Genomic DNA, 22,672 nt, shown 5'->3' on the forward strand with positions numbered 1-22,672 from the left:
ATGGAATTGAGTGAGTTTGGTAAAGAATGATGATATTGAGAAAAAAGTGATATGTGATAGACTGAAAAGCTCAATATATTTTTAAAATGATGAGTGAACACTTACAACTTTGCTAAATTCTACATAAATCCTGTCTTTCTTTATCCTGAACAAAATTCTCTCTCCCATGATTGTTGATCACTTTGTAGTCTCTCCCATTGATGGTGATTGTATAGCTCACCACTTTCTTTGCTCCAATAAGTTAAAAAAAAAAAATCATACTATGACTTAAACTAGTGATTCTCTTTTTTTTCCCTCACATTTTGTCTCACGCTGAATTCTACAATATCCTTTGCTCTTCACAGATGTACTCACACTCAGCCTTTTCTGAATTCTGTTACAGCCCAGAAGATAACTGGAATTTCCTTTAAAATAATACACATTTTCTTCACTTTTCATATCAAGGAAAATAAATACACAAACATTGGCTTTCTCTCGCATTCCCTAGAACTCTTTTATCTTTTGCATTTGGCATTTTTGATCTTTTTGATTTTTCACTGTTCTGTCTCTGTATTCTGTCTGGTATCACAAACAGCGTTGCTCCCTAGTAAATATGAGGTAGTGAGAATGACAATCATAAACATTTTCAGCTACTTGGAAAGAGATGTTATTTAAACTGTGTGTTCTGAATGACCTTCCCTTTAAATAGAATGAATTTCCTACTCCATTCCTGCCCAATATCTAACCTCTTGCATTTTCTTCTAAGTTGTTTCTTAGTGACTTTCGTAATACCTATCAATTTAGTGTCTTCCGCACATTTCATGAACAGACTACTTCCTCTTGCAGATCATCAATGACAACCTGAAGTAAAATTGGAATTCCCCTCTTAATTCCATAAATATGTAGTTTTAAATGACAGGGCTTGAATTCAAATTCATATAAAATGTTATTTCAAGTAAGATTGAACTTTTATACCTATGTAGCTCCTCAGTGCCATTATATTTCAGTTTTATTCATTTTGTGTTTTGCTCCTTTGCAGTAGCCTGTGCTAAGCTTGTCCATTAAAATAGATAGTCCTTCTAAACTCTGGTTGGAGCGCAAGTGGTGTAGCCCCTTGGGGAGGTAAATGTAATTTGTTTGATTGGATACTCAAGCTTTTCAATTGTTTTATTTCCTTAGAGAAACAGAACCTTTCTAGCTTTCAGGTCAATTGGTGTAATGGTTGGATCCAGATGGAGTGACACTTTCTCCCCCTTGTAAGTCTCTAGTTCCTCAGAGAAATCCTTGAGCAATCTGTTGACAACTTGCTGTCATCTAGCTGGTCTAATGGTATAAATGACTTAGACACTGATTCCGAGGAGCGTGAAAGCCTAATGGTAAAGTGAAATTTTGAGAAGTGTAATGCACTCTCAAGTGCATTAAGGTTAAGGTACTTAGGCAGTTCCCCATGTTTATTTTCTTCCAGTGAGTTTTCTTTAGGTCTTTGCTGCTTTTTTGCTAGGGAAAGAAATTTACCGTTTTAACCTGCTCAGACACTGTAGCAGCTGATCACCAATGCTACTATTGGGAGGTAGAGAAAAGAACGCAATGATTAGGACATGTGTTGTAGGAATCTAGGAAAGTAGAAAGCAGATGAGATCAGGTTGGCAGAAGAAACCACAGCCCAAAATACACACGGGAGAGAAAAGTCGCGGCGGATGAGAGAACTGAGTCGTGGGTGTCGTAAGCCTGGAGCTGACAGACTCCGTGGGCAGGAGGATGCGTGGGGACGACTGCCGGGGACAGGACTTGGCAGACAGCACTGGAGTGACCGTCTGGATCGGCTTCTCCCACTTTTCCCCATCAAATGGTATCAGGCAGTGGAGACGGTTGACCTCAGTTTGGAGTGTAGAGTGTGGGCTCTAGGCCAGAAGTAGGCAGGCTGATGCAACCCGGGTGAAAGGGGATCCTTGCACCGAGAAAATGAATTGTGCTGCTTACCTGCTCTTGCCCTGTAGTTTTCGGATCTGATCTAGAGTGATCAGAAACATGTCCACAGGGAGATCCAGCCTCCCCCTAAGAGGAGTTTCAGAGATGGAAACAGAAAGAATGGATGGGGGAAAATCGCAGAGAGTAGAAACAGTTATGTTAAAGTTGCGGAAAGAAATGCTTTTGAATTAGAAGGGTTTTGTGCTAGTGCTGGGACTAATGCAATGACCTGATTAGAGCTGGTGTTATTTTGTGAGTGCATGTGTGTGCACGTGCGCGTGTGTATGCATGGATGAAGGATGGATGCAGAAAGGAAAAAAAAAACTAAATCATAAATATATTGAGAGAAAAGTTATACTTAATTAAAATATGATAACATGATAGAAAGTTATTAAGTGATTATTTAGGTTGGCTTGTGCATTAAAGGACTCTCTGAGGTGGCAATATATAAGTGAGATCTGAGTGGCAATAAGGACTTAGCTAACCCTACATCCCTTCATCCTAACGACCTGTATTAGAAAAAAGTCTCAGAAGTCCTAAAATCTCAACCTAAATTGAGTATTTAAATATTATAATTCAAAGGTGAATTTGTGGAAGGTAGAGGTAAACTACTATCTAATTATACTTAATGGAAAGTTACAGTAATTTACAAACGTCCATTGTATACAAGTATTAGGAGATAACAAAACACTAGTGAAGTATCCTGAACAGTAAGTATGGTGTGGGAGACAATGGATATTATGCTGATTTTTATATTATCTATTGTAAACTTAGCAATTCTCCCTCTAACCTTTCAATTGTTTTACCCTTTAATAGCCACCTTCATTCCTGATTTGCTCTTTCTAAAAATATATTGGAAGCAGTTGTAAACTCATTGTTATTCTCTTTAACAAGTTAAATCAACACACAAATATTTCTCCCACCTGTTATATTTATCCTGGGTCTCACGATTCTGGGACCTGTCAGCCTTTAGAGAAGGTTAATCCAGGCTTTGCAGAAAGAGATGAACTATTCCAAATACACCACCAAATTTAGAGGTTTTTTTTTTTTTTTGACAGTTGCTGCTTACCTGGGGGAAAATGGTTTGGAAAGAAATATGTAAGAATTGGACTGTATAAATGTGAATTATAAAAAGACAAAATGAATATTTTTTTCAAGAGCACCACTTGAATCTAGTAATCCAATTGCTAATATGAAGTTCTTCAGATGATAATAAAAGCGTTCATTTATTTTGCCCAAATTGATGACACAATCTTAGTGTTTTTTCGTTGTGAAGGGGTAAAAGAAAGGAAACTTTGCTGAATGTTCTACATTTGACCCATAAATAGCTACTTTTGTTTTTAGGGCTGATATAATCCTTACCTTAAAAGAATGCCTATTTGCTGCCGTCATTTTTCTGTCTAAACCAAATTAAATGTGTGTGCTTCTCCATTACTGATTGAAGAAAAAACTGCTTAGACCATTACTGTCTCACCAGCTTTAGGACAGAGAGCACCCCCTTTAAACAAGGGTCACCGTGAAGACCTTATTCTCAATTCTAGAGTGTCTTCAAAGATAAAGCAATTCACATCAGATTTCATGATATAGTTCTCTAAAGGAGGTTAAAGAGAGTCACATTTTTCCTTTGGCCTAAAATGGCTCTTCTTCATTTAGTTTATGAGACACATTTTCAATAAATTTTGCTCAGTACTCCTAGAGCTGGAAAATAAAACAAAAACAAAAAAATTAAAAGGAAACACAATGGCAGGATGATAGGTACTTGTAGAAAAGCATGCATTTATTTTAGGAATGTAAAATTAATAATCCATTAATTATTTAATGGGATAGTCCACCTTTGTTGATGATTTTAGTAGGAATAACTACTGCAGAGTGGAAGCAGGCATTTTACCTCTGTTTTATTTATTCGGCATTTCAACTTACAAATTACTGCTCAGGATCTTTAAGATTATCAGTTGAATACTGGCATGGAGTTGAGTTTTTGGATTGTACACAGAAATGATTTCCTATATATTCATCTACATGTTGAGGGCTTGATGACCCTCGGACTTTGGGTCAGGAGTGAGTTAACATCTTTGTCTTACTCCCTGAAAGTATAAACAGGAATCCAGCGTCCAACATTTTCAGGCATGATTTGACCTAGTTATATGCAACTTTATAATTTAAAGAGGTTTAAAAATCTGGAAAAGATTTGGGGGAAAAGTGAGAAAGATGACTTTAAATTCAACACATTGAAAAGAAAATAATTTTAAAAAGAGGATTGATCAGTATACATGGAAGGCTTGGGATAACTTACAAGCCTCTTTCCATTTTCTTATTTCTTGTGTTTTCTGTATTCCTTCCTGCAACTCACTTATTCCCTATCTTCTACCACTTCTGCCTTTTGCTAATTTCTATTAATCTTTCAAGTTAGTTTAATTAATCCTTCAATCCTTAGTTTAGATGAAGCTTCATTCATTCAATGAAGATTTAATAAGTTCCTAATATTTGCTAGTGACCGTTCTGGGGAATGAGGGAACAATAGTGAACAAAACAGTAAAGGAAACAAAGCCAAACCTCTTCTTATGGAGTTTAGATTTTAGGCAGGAAAAGGAGACTAAATAAAACAGAAAAATAAATAAAATATGCAATATGTTTGATGTGGGTAAAGAGAATAGTCTGATAGGGAAGGGGGTTAGCAGGGATTGGGCTACAATTTTAGATAGGGTATTAGGAGGGGTGTTGCTAAAATGGCAGTTAAGGAAACATCTGAAGGAGATGAGGGAATAAGCCAGCAGGTGTCTGTAGAAGCAACGTCAAGGAGAAGGAATAGAAAATGCAAAGGCTTTGAGGAAAATAGGTGCCTGGAATGTTTGTGGAGGACAGTGTAGCTAGATCAGAGAGCACAGGGTCATACTAATAAAAGATAAGCCAGAGGTAGCAAGGAGACAGATTGGGTAGAAATCTGTAGAACTTTTACTCAGTGTAAAAACTCATTGGTTTACATGCGGTAAATCAGTGAAGTTAGACCACATCTTCACACCATACATAAAAATAAACACAAAATGGCTTAAAGACTTAAATATAAGACACGACACCATAAAACTCCTAGAAGAGAACATAGGCAAAACATTCTCTGACATAAATCGTACCAATATGTTTTCTTAGGTCAGTCTCCCAAGGCAATAGAAATAAAAGCAAAAATAAACATATGGGACCTAATCAAACTTACATTCTTTTGTACAGCAAAGGAAACCATAAAGAAAATGAAAATACAACTTACAGACTGGGAGAAAATAATTGCAAATAATGCAACTGACAAGGGTTTAATTTCCAAAATATATAAACAGCTCATACAACTCAATAACAAAAAAAAACCAGCCCAATTGAAAAATGGGAAGAAGACCTAAATAAACATTTCTCTAAAGAAGACATACAGATGGTCAAGAGGCACATGAAAAGCTGCTCAACATCACTAATTATTAGAGAGATGCAAATCAAAACTACAATGTGGTACTACTTCACACTGGTCAGAATGGCCTCCATCAAAGTTTACAAATAATAAATGCTGGAGAGAGTATGAAGAAAAAGGAACTGTCCTACACTGTTGGTGGGAATGTAAATTGGTGCAGCCACTATGGAAAGCAGTATGGAGTTTCCTTAAACTAAAAACAGAGTTGCCATATGATCCACTGATCCCACTTTTGGGCACATATCCCAAGAAAACTCTAATTTTGAAAAGACACATGCACCCCAGTGTTCATAGCAGCACTATTTACAATAGCCAAGGCATGGAAGCAACCTAAATGCCCATCGACAGATGAATGGATAAAGAAGATGTGGCATATATACACAATGGAATACTACTCGGCCATAAAAAAGAATGAAATAATGCCATTTGCAGCAACATGGATGGACCTGGAGATTACCATACTAGGTGAAGGAAGTCAGAAAGAGAAAGACAAATACCATATGATATCACTTATACATGGAATCTAAAATGTGATACAAATGAACTTATTTACAAAACAGAGACAGACTCATAGACATAGAAAACAAATTTATGGTTACCAAAGGGGAAAGGAGGTGAGGGAGGGATAAATTTGGAGTTTGGGATTAGTGGATAGAAACTACTATATATAAAATAAAGAACAAGGTCCTACGGTGTAGCACAGGGAACCATATTCAATATCCTGTAATAAACCATAATGGGAAAAATATGAAAAAGAATATATATATATATATATATATAATATATATGTCTAACTGAATCACTTTGCTATACACCAGAAACTAACAGAACATTGTAAATCAACCATACTTCAATTTAAAAAAAAAACAAAAAACCATTTACAGTCTTTTGCAAAAGAGTGACATAATCTGCTTTTGTTTTGTCAAGAATCCTTGGGCTTCTGTCTTGAGACTATACTGAAGGGGAACACAGATTGAACCTGGGAGGCCAGTTAGGAGGCCATTGCAAAAATCTAGGGAAGAGGGGGCTTGGGCTAGTGTTGTAGCGAGAGAGGTGGTGAGCAGTGAGTGGATTCTGGTTATATTTTGAAAGGAGGACCTCTGGATTTGCTGATGGAATGGGTGAGAGGCATGAAGGAAAGAGAGAAGTTGGGGAGGACTCTAAGGATTTTGGGCTGAGCAACTGGAGGAAGGGAATTGCAATGTTCCAAGGTGGGGAAGGCTGTGGAAGAATCAGGTTTGGGGCATAAATGTTCTTGAATGACCTAATACTCTTCCAAGAAGAGTTGTTGAATAGAAAGATGGGTATAGGGTCTAGATTAGAAGAAGTCTGAGTTAGAGATAATCATTTGGGAGTCATCAACCTAACGATGGTATTTAAAGAATTGAGGCAAGGTGATGTTATCAAGAGAGCACTTACAAGCAGAAAGGAGAAGAGATGGAAAGACTGAATCCTGGGGCACTTCAACATTTACAGGTCCAAGAGGATCCATTGAAAGAGACTGAGAGAAGCAGCCTGAGGGGTAAGGGGAATATTATGAGAGTCTGATGTACAGGCAGTCAAATGACAGAGGTATTTCAAGGAGGGGGGAATGATCAGCTCTGTCAATGCCACTGATGGTTCAAGTAAGTTGGAAACTAGGAATTTACTGTTTGCTTTTAGCTTCATGGAACTCACTGGTGACCGTGATAGGGGAGTTGTGGTGATGCAGCTGGCATCAAAATGTTGACGTGTTCGAGCTTGAGTGGCTGGAGGAATGCTTTCATGGAGGGAGTAGCCTGGCACAGGTGTTAGGACTTAAGTGTGATGAAGAGGTCTCTTTGGGGTTGTGTATCTGGCCATGGTAACTGGATTTTGGTTATATATAAGAGAATCAAATAAGTATGTTTATTGAAGATAATGGGAGCTAGGTTTCTCCCTTTCAGAGAAGGGAGTTACAAGTATGAAAGAGAAATTAGAATGGACCTTAGAGTATTGGATCAGAATTGAAATTATCAGTGTAATCCCATTTCATGTATGTATGTGTGTGCATAAATATATATATATATGTACACACACACATAGACAGACATAGAAATACTATATAAGTCAATGTGTAGGTGTCTATATCAATCTAATCTATCTTTCTATCTTCATATTCTCTACCTCTGTCCACTAAGAGGGAGTGGGAGGGCATGGGAGTAATAAGATGAGTATACAGCACTGAATCTTTGTTCCTAAATACCACTTGTCACTTAAGGAACCAGAATTCCTTGGAGAAATGGTTGATTTCAGGGCCAGGCCAGGGAAGTATGGGACAGTCATTGTCTAAACATGGAACAACTTGAGCACTGAAATACATATTGAGCGCATTTATTATATTCCACTGAATAACATAAGGATTCATGAGTCCATACAGATACAGTTAAGTAAATGCAGGCAATGAAAGCTTAATAAAGAACAGGATATCTGCCCAAAGTATCTGCTCACAAAATGCTTATTAATTGCAAAGAGAAATTTTGTTTTTTTACATAAAGAAGCCTGGCAGATACCATCTTAATCCAAAAGATTAAAGTTAACATAATCAATAATGGAACAACTAGAAATTATGTAACACATAAGATGTAATAAGATGATCTCTGAATCACCTGGATCTACTCAGGAGGAAACAGACAAATTCAGATTGAGAGGCAGTCTACAAAGTAGCTAGACTGTAGTCTTCAACAGTGTTAAGGTCATGATAGTCAAGGAAAGATTGAAGAACTGTTCTAGATCAAAGGAGACCTGAGAGTTGTGACAAATAAATTCAACATGTGACCCTGGACTGGGTTTGTAATCTACAAAGGACATTTTGGGAACTATTGGCAAAACTTGAATGGTGTCTGAGGATAAGGTGATAAGGATGTATCAATGTCAATTTCCTTATTTTGATGGTTGTATTATGATTATTTACGAGAATATCTTTTTTTTTTTTTTGGTACCACATGCCTTACTGTATTTGGGGATAATGGGTAAATCAGTCAGCACCTTAATCTCAAATGTTTCAGAAAAAACTTCTTGTACTGTTCCTGTGACTTTCCTGTAATATTGAGGTTTTTTTTTTTTTTAAGTAATAAAAACCAGAAACTACTAATTGAGACGAGGAAATAGGAAAAGAGAAACTGGGCAAAGCAAGTATAGGCAGCTCATAGGAATGCCACCACAGTGGGAAGGAGGGAAATGGGGAAGTATTTAGAGGAGAAGACTTCTAAGATTATTTTCCTGTTTCTCATCTTTGTCCCTAAGCACTTTATTCATGTTTATTTTATTACATTTTCCCACCTGGCATTGAAAATATTTTTATATGCCAGTTTCCATTACAGAACACAAATTCCTTGAAGAAAAGGTCTGTGTTTTATATATGCTTTATATGTAGCATAACACTTAGCATATTATAATGTGCTCATTGAATATTCAAACAACTGAAACATTTTCAAACAAACTATGGTTTTAAATGAAGGGGTATGATGAACAATTTTCTTCCTAAACATGGAAGACAAAATAAGAAGTTGACTTTTTAAGGAGGGGAATTTGTAGGCATAACAAATAAACAACTTCTACATTTGGGGATATAAAATGCTGAAAAGGTTACTAAGGTGTTTCACAACTAATTCTAATAATCTTTTCAAAGTCATCTGTTCCATATGGATTACATAGAAAAAGGAACCAATGATACATTGAGATAATTAAGAGTGTAGAAAATTGTGATCATCTCTGTACCAAATGTGAAATTGTGCATGAAATGTTCCTAGACAGTATCTACAGAAAATGGGCTGGCTCTATTCCCATTCCCTAGGAAATCAATAGTAAATCAAACCATTGGCAGATTTTTCTATGTTATATATATATATATGTGTGTGTGTGTGTATGTGTGTGTCTGTGTAAATTAATAGCTTTATTTGAAGTGAAGAGAGTAATTTAATAGTTTCGGAAGAAGTGGCCACAAGAGTTTTACATCTACTCAAGACAGGACAAAGAAAACTACTTAGATTCCTATGTTAAATTTCTAGAGATTAATTAAGTTGGAGGCTTGTTCTTAGGAGGTTGCAGTATATGGAGAGAGAACTTTAATGGATATCAAAGGTGAGTAGTAAATCCAAAGCATCATACTTAGGGTGAAAATGTAGTACACTTAGGCATAGATCACTTCCAGGGCCTGGCTTGTCTGAGTTACTCAGAGAGGAAAAAACAAAAGTCTGTATGTAGGGGACAGGGGTCTGGTGGGGAGGGGGTGGGGGGATGAACGGGGCAGGGAGGAAGGGAGAAGGGGCCAGGGAGAGGAGTGTTGAAATGAAATGTATGAGCTCATGGGAAGTGAAAAAAAGAAACAAAAACAGGCAAGAAAATCTTGAGGAATATAGCTGTGTCTGAAGTCATTTCCCTGTAGCCATCTTTCATACAAAGAGAATAAGATATAAGATGTTATCAGTAAATCAGACCAGTAGTGGGAACGCATGCACATTGCAAGTACTTGTGGGCAACTCAGGTGGTTAATTTCTACCAAACCAACCTTCCATGAACAATTACCTCAACTCTTTTTTTCATGTTGTTTGTATAAACATAGCATAGAAAATATTTAATAGACTGGTATATTTATTCATAATTATATGATTCTATAAAAGCCCATGTTAGTAAATAAGGTCACTTTACAAAGGTGAAGAATCCCTGTATGATATATTTTATCCGTTAGAAAATGGTGCCTTTTCTTTATTGCTTACAATTGCAGAATAGTGTAGATTGTGTTGGTGGTTTTGTTTTTGGAGTATCTATTAGTCAGTCAATCAATTAGTATTTATTGAGCTTCTGCCCAGCATCTAGGGAATGCTCATCAAATTTGCAAATGACACAAATCTTGGAAGATGTTAAATACATTGGATGACAGACATAGCATCCAAAAAGATTTTGACAGCCTGGAGCAATGGGCTGAATCTAACAAGATGAAATATAATGTGGATAAATATAAATTCCTGTCCTTTGGTCCAAAAACTGCCTATGTATAGGATGGAGTAGATATGCTTTAACAGTGATGTAAGTTAAAAAAAAAAAAGACTTAGTGACTAGTCAGCTCAACTTAATTTATCAGTTTTAGTTGTATGATGTCATGAAATCTAGCATGCAGTTTTGGATTATATTAAGGTGATAATCTTATTTCAATTTGGCGAGAGACCACACGTAGAGACTGTAGTATTTCTGGAGCTACATTTTAAGAAGAGAGAGACCCAGAACCATGTCATATTTAGAACACCACAGAAACTAAACACATTTATCTTGAAGAAGACTTAGGAGAAAAATGATATGTGTGGACTCTCATGTGGAAAAGGGATTGGATTTTTTTCACTTGGTCTCAATAATTAGAGCTGGGGCCTACGAATTGAAGTTATAAGGAGATATCTTTCAGTTCAATCATTTATAATAGTAAAAGCTGTTCAAAGATGAAAGGGTTCCCAAAGTCTGCAGAAGCAGAATACTGGGGTAGGTAAACCTAGGTGTCCTCATTTCGGGGATAATAACACGGTAGAGGGGCAATCTGAGAACCCAGTGAGATACTATAAGTAAAGCACTCAGCACACTGCCCGGCAAATGGCAAGTGATGATATAGCTCATTGGAGCTGTTACTCTTCTTATTATGGGAGGTGTTCATACAAAGCCTGAGCCATCACTGTGTTGAGTTAAAGCCAAGAAACTCAATGGGTGCATCTGATAAACTAGATGGTGGTTATATCTAAATGCTTGCTGGGTGCAATCTCTGAAACCAGTTATTCTTCTATGTGACTTTGAAGAGTGTAACCTTTTTTTAAAAAAAATTCTCTGTGATTCCATTTCATTACTTGCAGATAATGCCAAACCTGCCTTGGGTTGTTGTAAGGATAAAAAAAAAAAATGAATATATATATAATTTAGAACAATGCTTGACATGCTAGTTTTTCAATAAATGAGAGCACTTTTATAATGCTGAAGTAGTCAACAAAGGATCGTTGTAGGATACAGGACTTGAGATATATGTTTTGAAAAATATTAAAAATTTAAGTAGATGAAAAGCAGTAGCAAGGTTATTTCCATATGGAAATAGCTTGAATAAAACATGGAGATGGAATTAAGCATTGTGGGATCATCAGACAGTGAAGAAACCTCACCAGTTAGGTGAGGTTGGCTATTGGTGACCAGTTAGAAATAAAAGTGGATGGAATGAGTGAGGGAAAACCTCAGAAGACCTTTGGTTTGGGATGGTAAGCAGAGTGGCATTCCACATGCTTTCAGGTAGGGGATGAAACATACATGTGATATTTTAAAATAACCTTATGAAGTTTTCAGAATAAATTGCCTTCCTTATGCTTAAAAATTATAGATGGAATAGTTGAATCTTTTATGCAAATCCTTCTTTATCCTAGAAAGAGAAATTCTATTTCAGGGCAATTTCTATTTCAGAAGGTCCAAAACACTTTTTCCTCCATAAAGTTTTCCCTTCAGATTCATATCACAGTGGTTTTCTTTTTTGTTTGAAATCCTTAGCATTCAAATGTTTTTTGTATTTGTATCATCCATCATCATCTTCTGAGAGAGAATTTGAATTCACGATCTGTTGCCAGATCACTTTGTGTTAAATCTATGAAAAAGGTGTTCTTCAAAAGGCTTAAAATGATTTTGTTTTAAAATGAGACCCATCACATTAATGAAAATGATATTCTTGGGAGGCTTATAAGTTGGTTCTAGGAAGACAAGTCCCACAGAGAAGGTCCAAAAGTAGTTTATACACCACACACTCATGGATTAAGGTGTAACTTCTCAAAGCAACTCCATAAAAAAAGACAACACTGCATTAACTGCACGAAGATTCAGTACATAAGTAAAAAACAACCGTCATCATTTGTAGTGACTCAGACACTATTTAGTATGCTAAAATTACTCTGTTGTTTCATACGTACAAGCTCCTTGAGGAAAAGGACAGTGATTTTATTTTCTTGGTGTAACTCATAGGGCCACTGTGGGTGCTGGGTTAATGCCGTATTGAATTAAATTTAAATTAGGAGGATATTGGCAACAGGAAAACTATAAAACTATTTCTCCAATGAGGAAGTCAGCATAGGTACTCTGCCTTTTTGTTTCCCAACCTGAATCAGCAGTTTTTTCTTTTCCTTTTTCTTTGTTGTTGTTCCTGGTGGTGGTGGCCTATAGGAGTAGCATAGCAACAGACGTTTGGCGTTTCAGAGGAACAGGTGATTGTTGACAGTTACAAGGTGAACTTGGTTGTATTTTTTCCCTTGGTAGCTTCTCAGCAATTGTGCGACCTTCTGGAATTTTGAACTATGCTCCTCTCTAATCAAGCATGAGAATGGTTAGGAATTCTACATTTTTAAGTCAACTACACTCTTGTGCTCAAAGGAATGAGTACAGCCTATCCCAGGGACACCAAGTTTGACCCCCCAAACAATGGCTAGAATAAAATTTGAAACCCTGGGAGAATGAAGGCTGGAGAATGACTTGCTCCCCTATATCTTCTTTCCAAAATGTTTTTGGACGTCTTATGAAGGCGTTTAAGGCTTTTTCTACAGCTGCTATTGGTTTTGCCAATTCATTCCTTCAAGCCACACCAATAAACATGTACAAACCCCTCTAATCCTCAGAGAGGTGGAGAAAAAGATAGGTGGGAAGTGCACTGTAGGAGAAGGCTTTCTTTTCACAGGTGAGAGATTCCGTCGTATATATTCCTATTCCCCTAAATAACCGGCAAGGGGCTCATCAGGAAGAGCTATTGCAAAGAGCCACCGTCATGGTTACAGTTTCTGTGTGATGGGGCCCCAGACCTGAATTGCAAAGTAGTGTAGAGGATCCTGGAATATAAAACATGGTACAGAACACCAAAGAGGATTTAATCTTATTTATAAAAACGTGGTTGCAGGGGGTGGCAAAAACAGGCGAGAGTGACTTGGGGTCATCATTAATCATGTTTTAAGTACCAGCAAAGTGAAAACATTCTTCTGGAATTCACTGCAGTGACACTGAATCCTTCTACTAAGCAAATATGTGATGAGTTGATAAAAAGAAAAGAAAAAAGAAAGAAAGGTCCAGAACTCTTGACTACAGATATAATACAGTGAATACAGAAAATCAAAAGCATGCTTTCTATCTGACTCAAAATAAAGGTGCACTTAAACTTGTAAAAGACAACATTTTTATTTGAATGATATGACAGAACTGTCACAGGAGTGTTACCTGCTATAAAGAAAGCCAAAGAATTATTACCTTTATTAGACCAGTGACACTGAGCTTTAGCCATACATTTCTAACTTCTGTCCCTCTACAGAGACAATTTTCTTTTCCTAAATAAACTGTCATGCTAGTGTTAATATATTGTTGGCTCTCTCATGCTCTGAGAATACTGCTGATATAAAACATGTATATGTTAGATTGGTAATAGTATCTTTAGTGTAGCTGACTAGAACAAATGTGTTTCCCTCATGGCTGTGCTAATGTGATAAAGGAAAATTGGCTGTTCATCAGCTTTTGGCTGGGTAAAGACAGTAGAGATGGAGCTACATTCTTTTTTATGCATTAATACCATCGAGAACTTTTCACGAGTTATATTTCATGTGCCTGCATGTTGCGCAAAGATGTTGTAAAACATGAGGTAATGCTACAAATAACAAAGTAGAAAAGCCTGTATCTTTTATAATGATAACAGTCAAACACCAAATGACAGTAACAGGCTGTAAAAAATGGGATGCAAAAAAAAAAAAAAAAAAAAAAGCCACGGTGGCGGTGTATATCCAGGTCCGTGAGGAGCTAGTGTGTGATTTTAGGTCTTTATGTTAAAGCTTTGTTTTATAATTAAGTAAAATGCAACACAGGGTCAGTGAGTTTAGGAAAGAACATGAAAGCAGGTTTTAAATGAAAGCAGGTTGGGTAGAGTGGATAAAAGCCATATTGAAGAAGTTTTTGAAGAATTGATATTGCCAAGAAAATTATGATGTTAATTTCTAGGTGTGTGTGTGTGTGCCTTTTTTTTTTTTTTTTTTTTTTTTTGAGAAGCAGTTTGAAAGGAGTTCACTCATATGATTTAAGTATATCAGAGGATGGTTATTTTTGTCAATTTTTGTAAGGGTATTTTAATAGAATTTCATTTTGAATGCTATGATTTGATATTTTGAAATGAAGATGTTAGCATCTGACCTTCAACTACAAGGCATTAAATTTCTCAATGAAGTAATCTGCATAAAAGTTTGATTGAATTTGACTATTCAGGGATCAACACAGACAAAAATTTCATAACTTTTTATGGTGTAATCCAGGGGTGGTCAGACTACAGCTCACGGGACAACTCTGGCTGGCTACCTGTTTTTATAAAAGTTTTGCTGGAACATATCCATGCCCATTCACATACATGTTGTCTCTGGCTGCTTTCCTATTACAGCAGAGTTGAGCAGTTGTGACCTGGACCGTTTGGACCACAAAACCAAATCACTTGGCATACAAATAAAAAATATTTATTCTCTAGCTGTTTACCGAAAAAGTTTGTTTACCCTTGATGTAGGGAGTTGTTAGGTTGCCTGATTAATTAGCCTAGAACATGATTGGCAGTTTTTTACGTTACTCTGTATTAGAGAAGTATAGATGAAAATTACCGACTAGATACCAACACCTAAGAAAGTAAATGTTTACAAGGAGCCTTTTGTACTAGCAACCTAAATTGAATTATATCCATATGTAATGCATTTTTGGTATATCTGGTTTTGAATATTTTTGCCTTTTGTGTTCATTTCTGTTTGTTTCCAAATATGACTGTAACAAATTTAACTAGTAGCTAAAGAAACAACGTGTCTCCAAAAAGACTTATAAAGCATGGCAGGCAGAGCTGTTAAATATATGGGACAAACAGTTATGCACACCTGTGAATACCCTGGTAGATATGACCCCAGCAAAAAACTATAACATATAGGTTTATATCTAGATATACAAACACAAGACATATCATTGAGCCATTAAAATAAAATTCAAGTCTTTCCAGCTGAAGGAAGTGGAGAAGTAGGAAATTAACTTGAGAAAGCCTGCTGAAGTGTAGTTATTATAAAATAAAAGGTTATGCAATCAAAATAATAACGGTGATAATTTCTTACAGGTACATCAGACAAAAATCAGTTTCTTCGTCAATGGTTTGGAAGAGGATAATACAGCTTTTGATGCAAGAACTCTAAGTGGTTCAATTACAGATTTTGCCTCTGGTACTATGCAAATAGGACAGAGCTTAAATGGTAAGAGTCCGACTTCAGAAAATTATTTACTTTATCCAATTACACTGTTTCTTAAAAATTGTGTCAAAAATAATATTTTAAAATACCCAGGTGTATTTGTTTCCTAGGGCTGCTGTAACACATTAGCACCAACTGGGTGGCAGCTTAATTAAGCAGATTTCATCCCCTGGTGGTTCTGGAGGGTAGAAGTCTGAAATCAAGGATTCAGCGTTGGTTTCTTCTGGAGGTTCTGAGGGAGAATTCATTCCATGCCTCTCTTTCTGGTGGCTTCTGGCGATACTTAGTGTTCTTGACTTGTAGCTGTATAACTTCAGTCTTCGCCTCCATCTTCACCTGGCCTTTTCCCCTTTGCTTTTCAGGACACTTGTGACCAGATTTAGGCCCCACCCTAATCCAGTGTTGTCTTGTCTCAAGATCCTTAATTACATCAGCAAAGACCCTTTTTCCAAATAAACTCACAGTTGCAAGTTGCAGGTAGTCTTATCTTTTGGAGGCCATTATTCAACCCATTATATCAGGGAATCTTTAAAATTAGAATGTCTCTATCATTTATTTTTAAAGTAAGAACACTATGTAATAAACTATATTTTCTTTTTTTTAATTTATTTTTTATTGAAGTAAGGTTGAATTACAATGTTGTGTTCAGTTCTGCTGTATAGCAAAGTGACTCAGTTACACACATATATACACATTCTTTTTTATATATTCTTTTCCATTATGGTTTATCACAGGATACTGAATATAGTTCCCTGTGCTATACAGTAGGACCTTGTTGTTGTTTATCCATTCTATATATACCAGTTTGCATCTGCTAATCCCAAACTCCAACTCCTACCCTCTCCCACTCCCCTCCCCCTTGGCAACCACCAGTCTATTCTCTATGTCCGTGGTTTTGCTTCCATTTCATAGCTAAGTTCATTGGTGTCATATTTTAGATTCCACATATAAGTGATATATGGTATTTGTCTTTCTGACTTACTTCACTTAGTATGATAATCTCTAGTTGCATCCATGTTGCTGCAAATGGCATTAGTTTGTTCTTTTTTATGGCTGAGTAGTATTCCATTGCATATATGTACCACACCTCCTTTATCCATTCATCTGTTGATGGACATCTAGGCTATTTCCATGTCTTGGCTGTTGTGAACAGTGCTGCTATGAACATACGGGTGGATGTATCTTTTTGAATTATAGTTTTGTCTGGATATATGCCCAGGGGCAGGATTGTTGGATCATATGGTAATTCTATTTTTAGTTTTTCTGAGGAACCTCCATACTGTTTTCCACAGTGGCACCAACTTCCATTCCCACCAACAGTGTAGGAGGGTTCCGTTTTCTCCACACTCTCTTCACCATTTGTTATTTGTAGACTTTTTAATGGTGGTCATTCTGACCAGTGTGAGGTGGGACCTCATTGTAGTTTTGATTTGCTTTTCTCTAATAATCAGCAATGTTGAGCATCTTTTCGTGTGCCTCCTGGCCATCTGTATTTCTTCTTAAACTATATTTTCTTTCTCTTTTTTTTTCAAGTTTGTATTTTATTGTATGGCTATTGCTAAAGTAGGACTTAGAGTATTAGACAGAAATTGGAAAATAATAGTCAACATGGAATAAACTGGATTAATGGTGTTCATATCTTCCCACCCTAAAAATGGGCCATGTAGATTAAGAAGATAATATGCATCACATCCTGAAAAGAACAGAAGTTGTATTTAGACTTCTCTTGAAATAACTATCACAGTGGTCTATAAAATTGTCTACACTTTAAAATGGGAATGCGAATTATTTTATATTATTAAATAATAAATGCTCATTATAAGAAAATCCAAACAACACAGAACTCTATAAAATAGGAAGCATTTTCCTTTTTTGACTTTCATAGATAGATATAGTTAACTTTGTTATACCCTTCCATCATTTTTTACATATAGCTAGAGATACGGTTATAAATATAATAATTTTCCAAAAATGAAATTATCATACATATGCTTTCTCTGAGCCCTCTAAAAATAAATACTTCCCCTCCAAATGTTATGAGAAACATGTTAATATGCCTTCTCATTTAAAATGGCTGCATTGTGCACAATTGTATAGCTGTAACCAAAACTTTTTAAACAAGATTATATTGATGAACATTTAGGTTATTTCTACTATTTCAATATTATTAGCAGTTATTTGATAGAAAACACTAAATATATATATCTATATATATATATCTGTGTCTATATCGATCATGCATATACACATAGACATATATATGTGTTTGAACAATTGTCTGTGCACTTCCCTAAGACCTTTTACTTTGGCGTCAATTTCCCTGATTTCAAATCCCGTCTCTCTACTTACTAGCCATGTGACCTGGAATAACTTTTTAATGTCTCTAAACTGTAGTTACATCCAATTTAAAATCATGATGATGATGATATTACAGTTCCATTATAAGGATCAAATGAGGCTATGTCATAAAAAGCACTACTATTTTTCCAGCATCTGGTACCTAGTAGTTGCTCCATATTTGTGGAATGAATGAATACGGTACCTTGTATATACTAAATCATATTGATATGTAATACTATTATTAATATTATAATTATTTCCCTAACATGAATCAATAGAAGTTAAATATGTTAAATATATGGTCATTTTTAAATTTTAATACATATGAGATTGATTACCCTAAAGCATAACAACAGATAATCTCCAGAAAGGTTGTGAAAATTTACAACCTGATTTAAAAATATAGGTAAGTATTTGCCTCCTTAAACAGTAACTGACCTTACAAATTATCCTTGGTTTTTTTCACTTTTGTCATTCCTCTCATTGAAAAATGTTTTTGTACACTGCCTTAGAATTATTTGGCCATTAGTGAGGTTGACTGGCTTTCCACATATGTCTTGATAATTTGCATTTCATTTGTTAATTCCTTATACATGTTGTGTGTCTATATTTATAGTCTGGAATTTCTTATTTGTAAAAGCTCATTAATGCTAAGAATATTATGTTACACACGTTTTCGTCAGTTTTTAGATAGTGTGATAACTTTGCATTATAGAAATTAAAAAATATTTTAAGTTTTTAATAAAGGCAAAACATACATGTAACATAATGCATAAATATTAAGGGGTACAGCTTTATAAAATTTTAATCCTATATAATTCTCATCCAGAATGAGATCATCAAACATTTCTTGTATTAAAGACTCCTAGTGAATATCGACTCTAAAGGGAAACAAGAATAGTGTTAGTAAGGACCTCTATCGGCATAGATTAGTGTTGCCTATTCTTGAATTCTCATGTAAATTAAATCATGCAGTAGGTATTCTTTTGTGTCTAATTCCTTTTCTAAGCACTATGCCTGTAAGATTTATCTATATTGTGTGCTGCTATTTCTTTAAGCTTTAGGAAATACTTCTTTACTTTTTCAAAGTGGGTATTCTAACCAACGATATTTGAGAATTTCAGCGATCCGTGTCCTACCAACACTGAGTATTGTCATATGTTACTGTTGTTTGCCATTCTGGTGGCTGTATGGTACATTTCCTGATGATTTATGATGTTGAGAACATTTTCATGTGCTTCTTGGTCATGGCTATGCTCTTTTGTGAAATACCTATTTAAGATTTTGCCTACTTTTAGTTGGATAGTTTGTCTTTTTATTACTTACAGGAGCTCTTCAGTATTTTGAATATGAGTTCTTTGACAGATACATGGACTTCAAATATCACCTTCTGGGTTAAGGCGTATACTATCATTTTCCTTTGATCAACAGATATTCTTAATTTTAGTGAAGTCCAGTTTACTAACTTTTCTTTCAAACTTAATACTTTTCATGTCCTGTTTAGAATATCTTTGCAAATCCTGAAAGAATAAAGTGTAGGAGAACACCATAAACACCATAAAGATGTTCCCTTTCACTTTATTTTAAAAGTGCTATCATTTTACCTCTCAAATTTAGATTGATGTTCTTTCTGGGATTGATATTTGGGTATGGTATGAAGTAGGAGTCAAGATCCATTTGTGTTTTTCCCACCTGAATATCTAATTGACCCAGAAACATTTTCATCACTTCTCTACTACTTTGCAGTGGTAACTTTGTCACAAATTGTATATCTGTTATGTGAAGATGGGTTTGTTCCTGAGCTCACCGTTTTGTTTCAATGATCTGTTTGCCCATACTTATCTTTAAAGCATTTAGTTTTCATTATTGTAGCTTCATAAAAGTCTTAATATCTAGAAGTATTTAATTTCTCCAACTCTTTTTTTCTTTCAAGATTGTCTTGGCTATTATATGAATTTTAGAAGGAGTTTTTCGATGTTCACAAACTTTGAGGGAATTTAAATCCTTAACTCAATTTTGTGAGAATAGACAGCTATAGAATATCAAGTCTTCCAATCCATGAACATCATATACTCCTTACTTTCTCCCAGAAATGTTTTTAGTTTTCTGTATAGCGTCTCATTCATATTTGTAAGACTTAGTCCTGTGTATCTGTTGGTCCTTTTTTTCATGTAATTTTACTTCAATTGTTTTGGAACTTTATTCTCTAATTTTCTTTCTGTTATATAAAAATGCCATCAATTTTTATATTGACCTTAAGTCCAATGACCTTGCTAAATTTTAATTCTAATAGTTATACAATCCTATCATATATACATAGTAGGCACTCAAATCTTTTCAAATGTTTGCAATAAAGGAATAAGTGGTCATGGCTTTGGAGTTGTCACATAGATATTTATGGGTGTTGTTATTAATAATTTTGAAACAATGTAAAATTTTAATTTCCCCCTATGACCTGAGTTATCTAGTTTAAAGAAAAAAGTATATATTTTTAATTTTCAAAAAACATTCTAAAACACTGTGGTTAAATTTCCAGGCTCTGGGGTCAAATAAATTTGGGTTGAATTCAATTTAGTTGTGTATTTTTGGTCAAAATATGTATCCCTTTTAAGTCTTAGGTTTCTAAGACTTGTTTTAATAATGTTTTAATAAATGATTCATGGGAATATTATAAGAATTATATGAGACTGTGTATGTGTAGTGTGTACTGCTTGTCATATTGTAAATGTTAATAAGTGTCAACTATTATTAACCTCTTTGAACATCTATTTTCTTATTGTGAAGCAGAGGTAACAATTACTTTCCATAGAATTGTTGAGAGATCCAAAGAAAAATGACTCTATTATTTTAATTTGTATATTCTCTTAGATCAAGCTAAACTTATGTGAAGAAGTAATTTTTTTTTTTTTTAAATTTTTATTTATTTATTTATTTATTTATTTATTTATGGCATGTTAGGTCTTCGTTTCTGTGCGAGGGCTTTCTGTAGTTGCGGTGAGCGGGGGCCACTCTTCATCGCGGTGCGCGGGCCTCTCACTGTTGCGGCCTCTCTTGTTGCGGAGCACAGGCTCCAGACGCGCAGGCTCAGCAATTGTGGCTCACGGGCCCAGCTGCTCCGCGGCATGTGGGATCTTCCCAGACCAGGGCTCGAACCCGTGTCCCCTGCATTGGCAGGCGGATTCTCAACCACTGCGCCACCAGGGAAGCCCCAGAAGTAATATTTTAAGGAACCAATATATTTAGAAACTTGGTTTGAGTAATTAGTATACTGAAAAATTCTATAAAGTACTCTGCCTGCAGAAATTCCTAATAACACATTACATCTTGTGAGCCTTATTTCAATATTTAACTCCCATTAGCACTTCTAAAAGTGTTTTATTGCCCCCAATATTGCTCACAGTAGTAGACAGTGCCATAAATTTGTCCACTCTGCACTGTGGGGTTGAAATGATTTGCTCCTATTCTATTTCAGTATACTAGATGTTGAATTAATGCTTCCAAAGGACTGTGTGGACTGAATATGATATTTGTTTTTAAACTGCAAACAAATTGATTCAACTTCTGATTGGAAAACACATCATTGGAAAAGGGTTTATTTCCGATGTTACTTAGTTTTTATTACACTTTTTCTCCTTAAGTTCTGAGCATCGGAGAACTACAGGAGGAAAGAATATTTTAAAATAATTGTTATCTTTTTTCCCATCAATTTATAGGTACGGTTGTACCTACTGTATCTTTTCTCTAATTAGAGATGGCAGATAGCCTGGCTCATTACTTCTGCCTAATGAGCCAGGCTCCATGCCACCTCTCTAATCAGAGAAGAATAGGTACAGAATGTTCCCACGGACTTATTATAAATCATTTTCTTTCTCTCACTTGCTCCTTTTTTCAATCAAAAAATTAAGTCCCTGTCCTCCATACTTTTGTCCGCATCCAAGATGGTTTCATTCACGAGAGGTAATTGTGCAAGAGATTACCGCGAGCTGAATTAAAGGTGCTCTCGTGCAGCACCGGGCTGGCTGTCTCTGCTTTGGAACAGATACTTCCTCAAACACAGGCATATCAAACGAAGGCCTATAGGAAATCAAGATGGCTTTTCTTACTTTGTCTGGTTAGGCTTAATTTGTTTCTTTGGTTCTGTACCCAGGAAGCAACAACTTTTCACATGAGTATTGGCTGCTAGAGAGCCTTTTCTTTGAGTCTCATTTCTAACTAGCATAACTTTCTAGAAAAATATGTTGCCAATGACACTTTCTATTGCTGTAAGCCTTGTCTTTGCCTCCCCTAGGAAATTAATCAGTGGACCAGATGAATACTTTTTCCTGAGCCCTGTATCCATACTAATGGGATATGTATACGTTTAATGTGTACATATTAACGTGATACTCTGATTTGCTTGGACTGATTTTTAAATATACAAATAGAAACACCTTAGACCATCCATATCAACCAATATATATCTGTTTCTTTTTAGAATATTTTCTTCCAGTTGTGTGTTTATTTCAATGCCTCCAGTTGGACATAAAACCTAGAGGAGTTGTGGTAACAGACATGTAATTGTAAGCAATCTCTAATGTCACTGTGATAATGAACTACAATAGCCCTCCACATTGTGGATTTAAAAATACAAAATCATGTGAATCAAAACTTTCCCGAGCTATTTCTGAATTCATTT

General features: G+C 35.6%; 1 protein-coding gene across 1 annotated transcript in view; it reads left to right on the top strand.

Moving 5' to 3' along the window:
• Positions 1-22,672, top strand: part of USH2A (usherin) — an 800,956-nt gene that overhangs the window by 37,519 nt on the left and 740,765 nt on the right. The window contains exon 3 of the mRNA XM_057531465.1: positions 15,528-15,660. Within this exon, the coding sequence (XP_057387448.1) occupies positions 15,528-15,660 (133 nt within the window). The remainder of the gene's footprint in view (positions 1-15,527; positions 15,661-22,672) is intronic.

The sequence above is a fragment of the Balaenoptera acutorostrata genome, chromosome 1 (genome assembly GCF_949987535.1).
Source record: "Balaenoptera acutorostrata chromosome 1, mBalAcu1.1, whole genome shotgun sequence".
NCBI lineage: Eukaryota > Metazoa > Chordata > Mammalia > Artiodactyla > Balaenopteridae > Balaenoptera > Balaenoptera acutorostrata.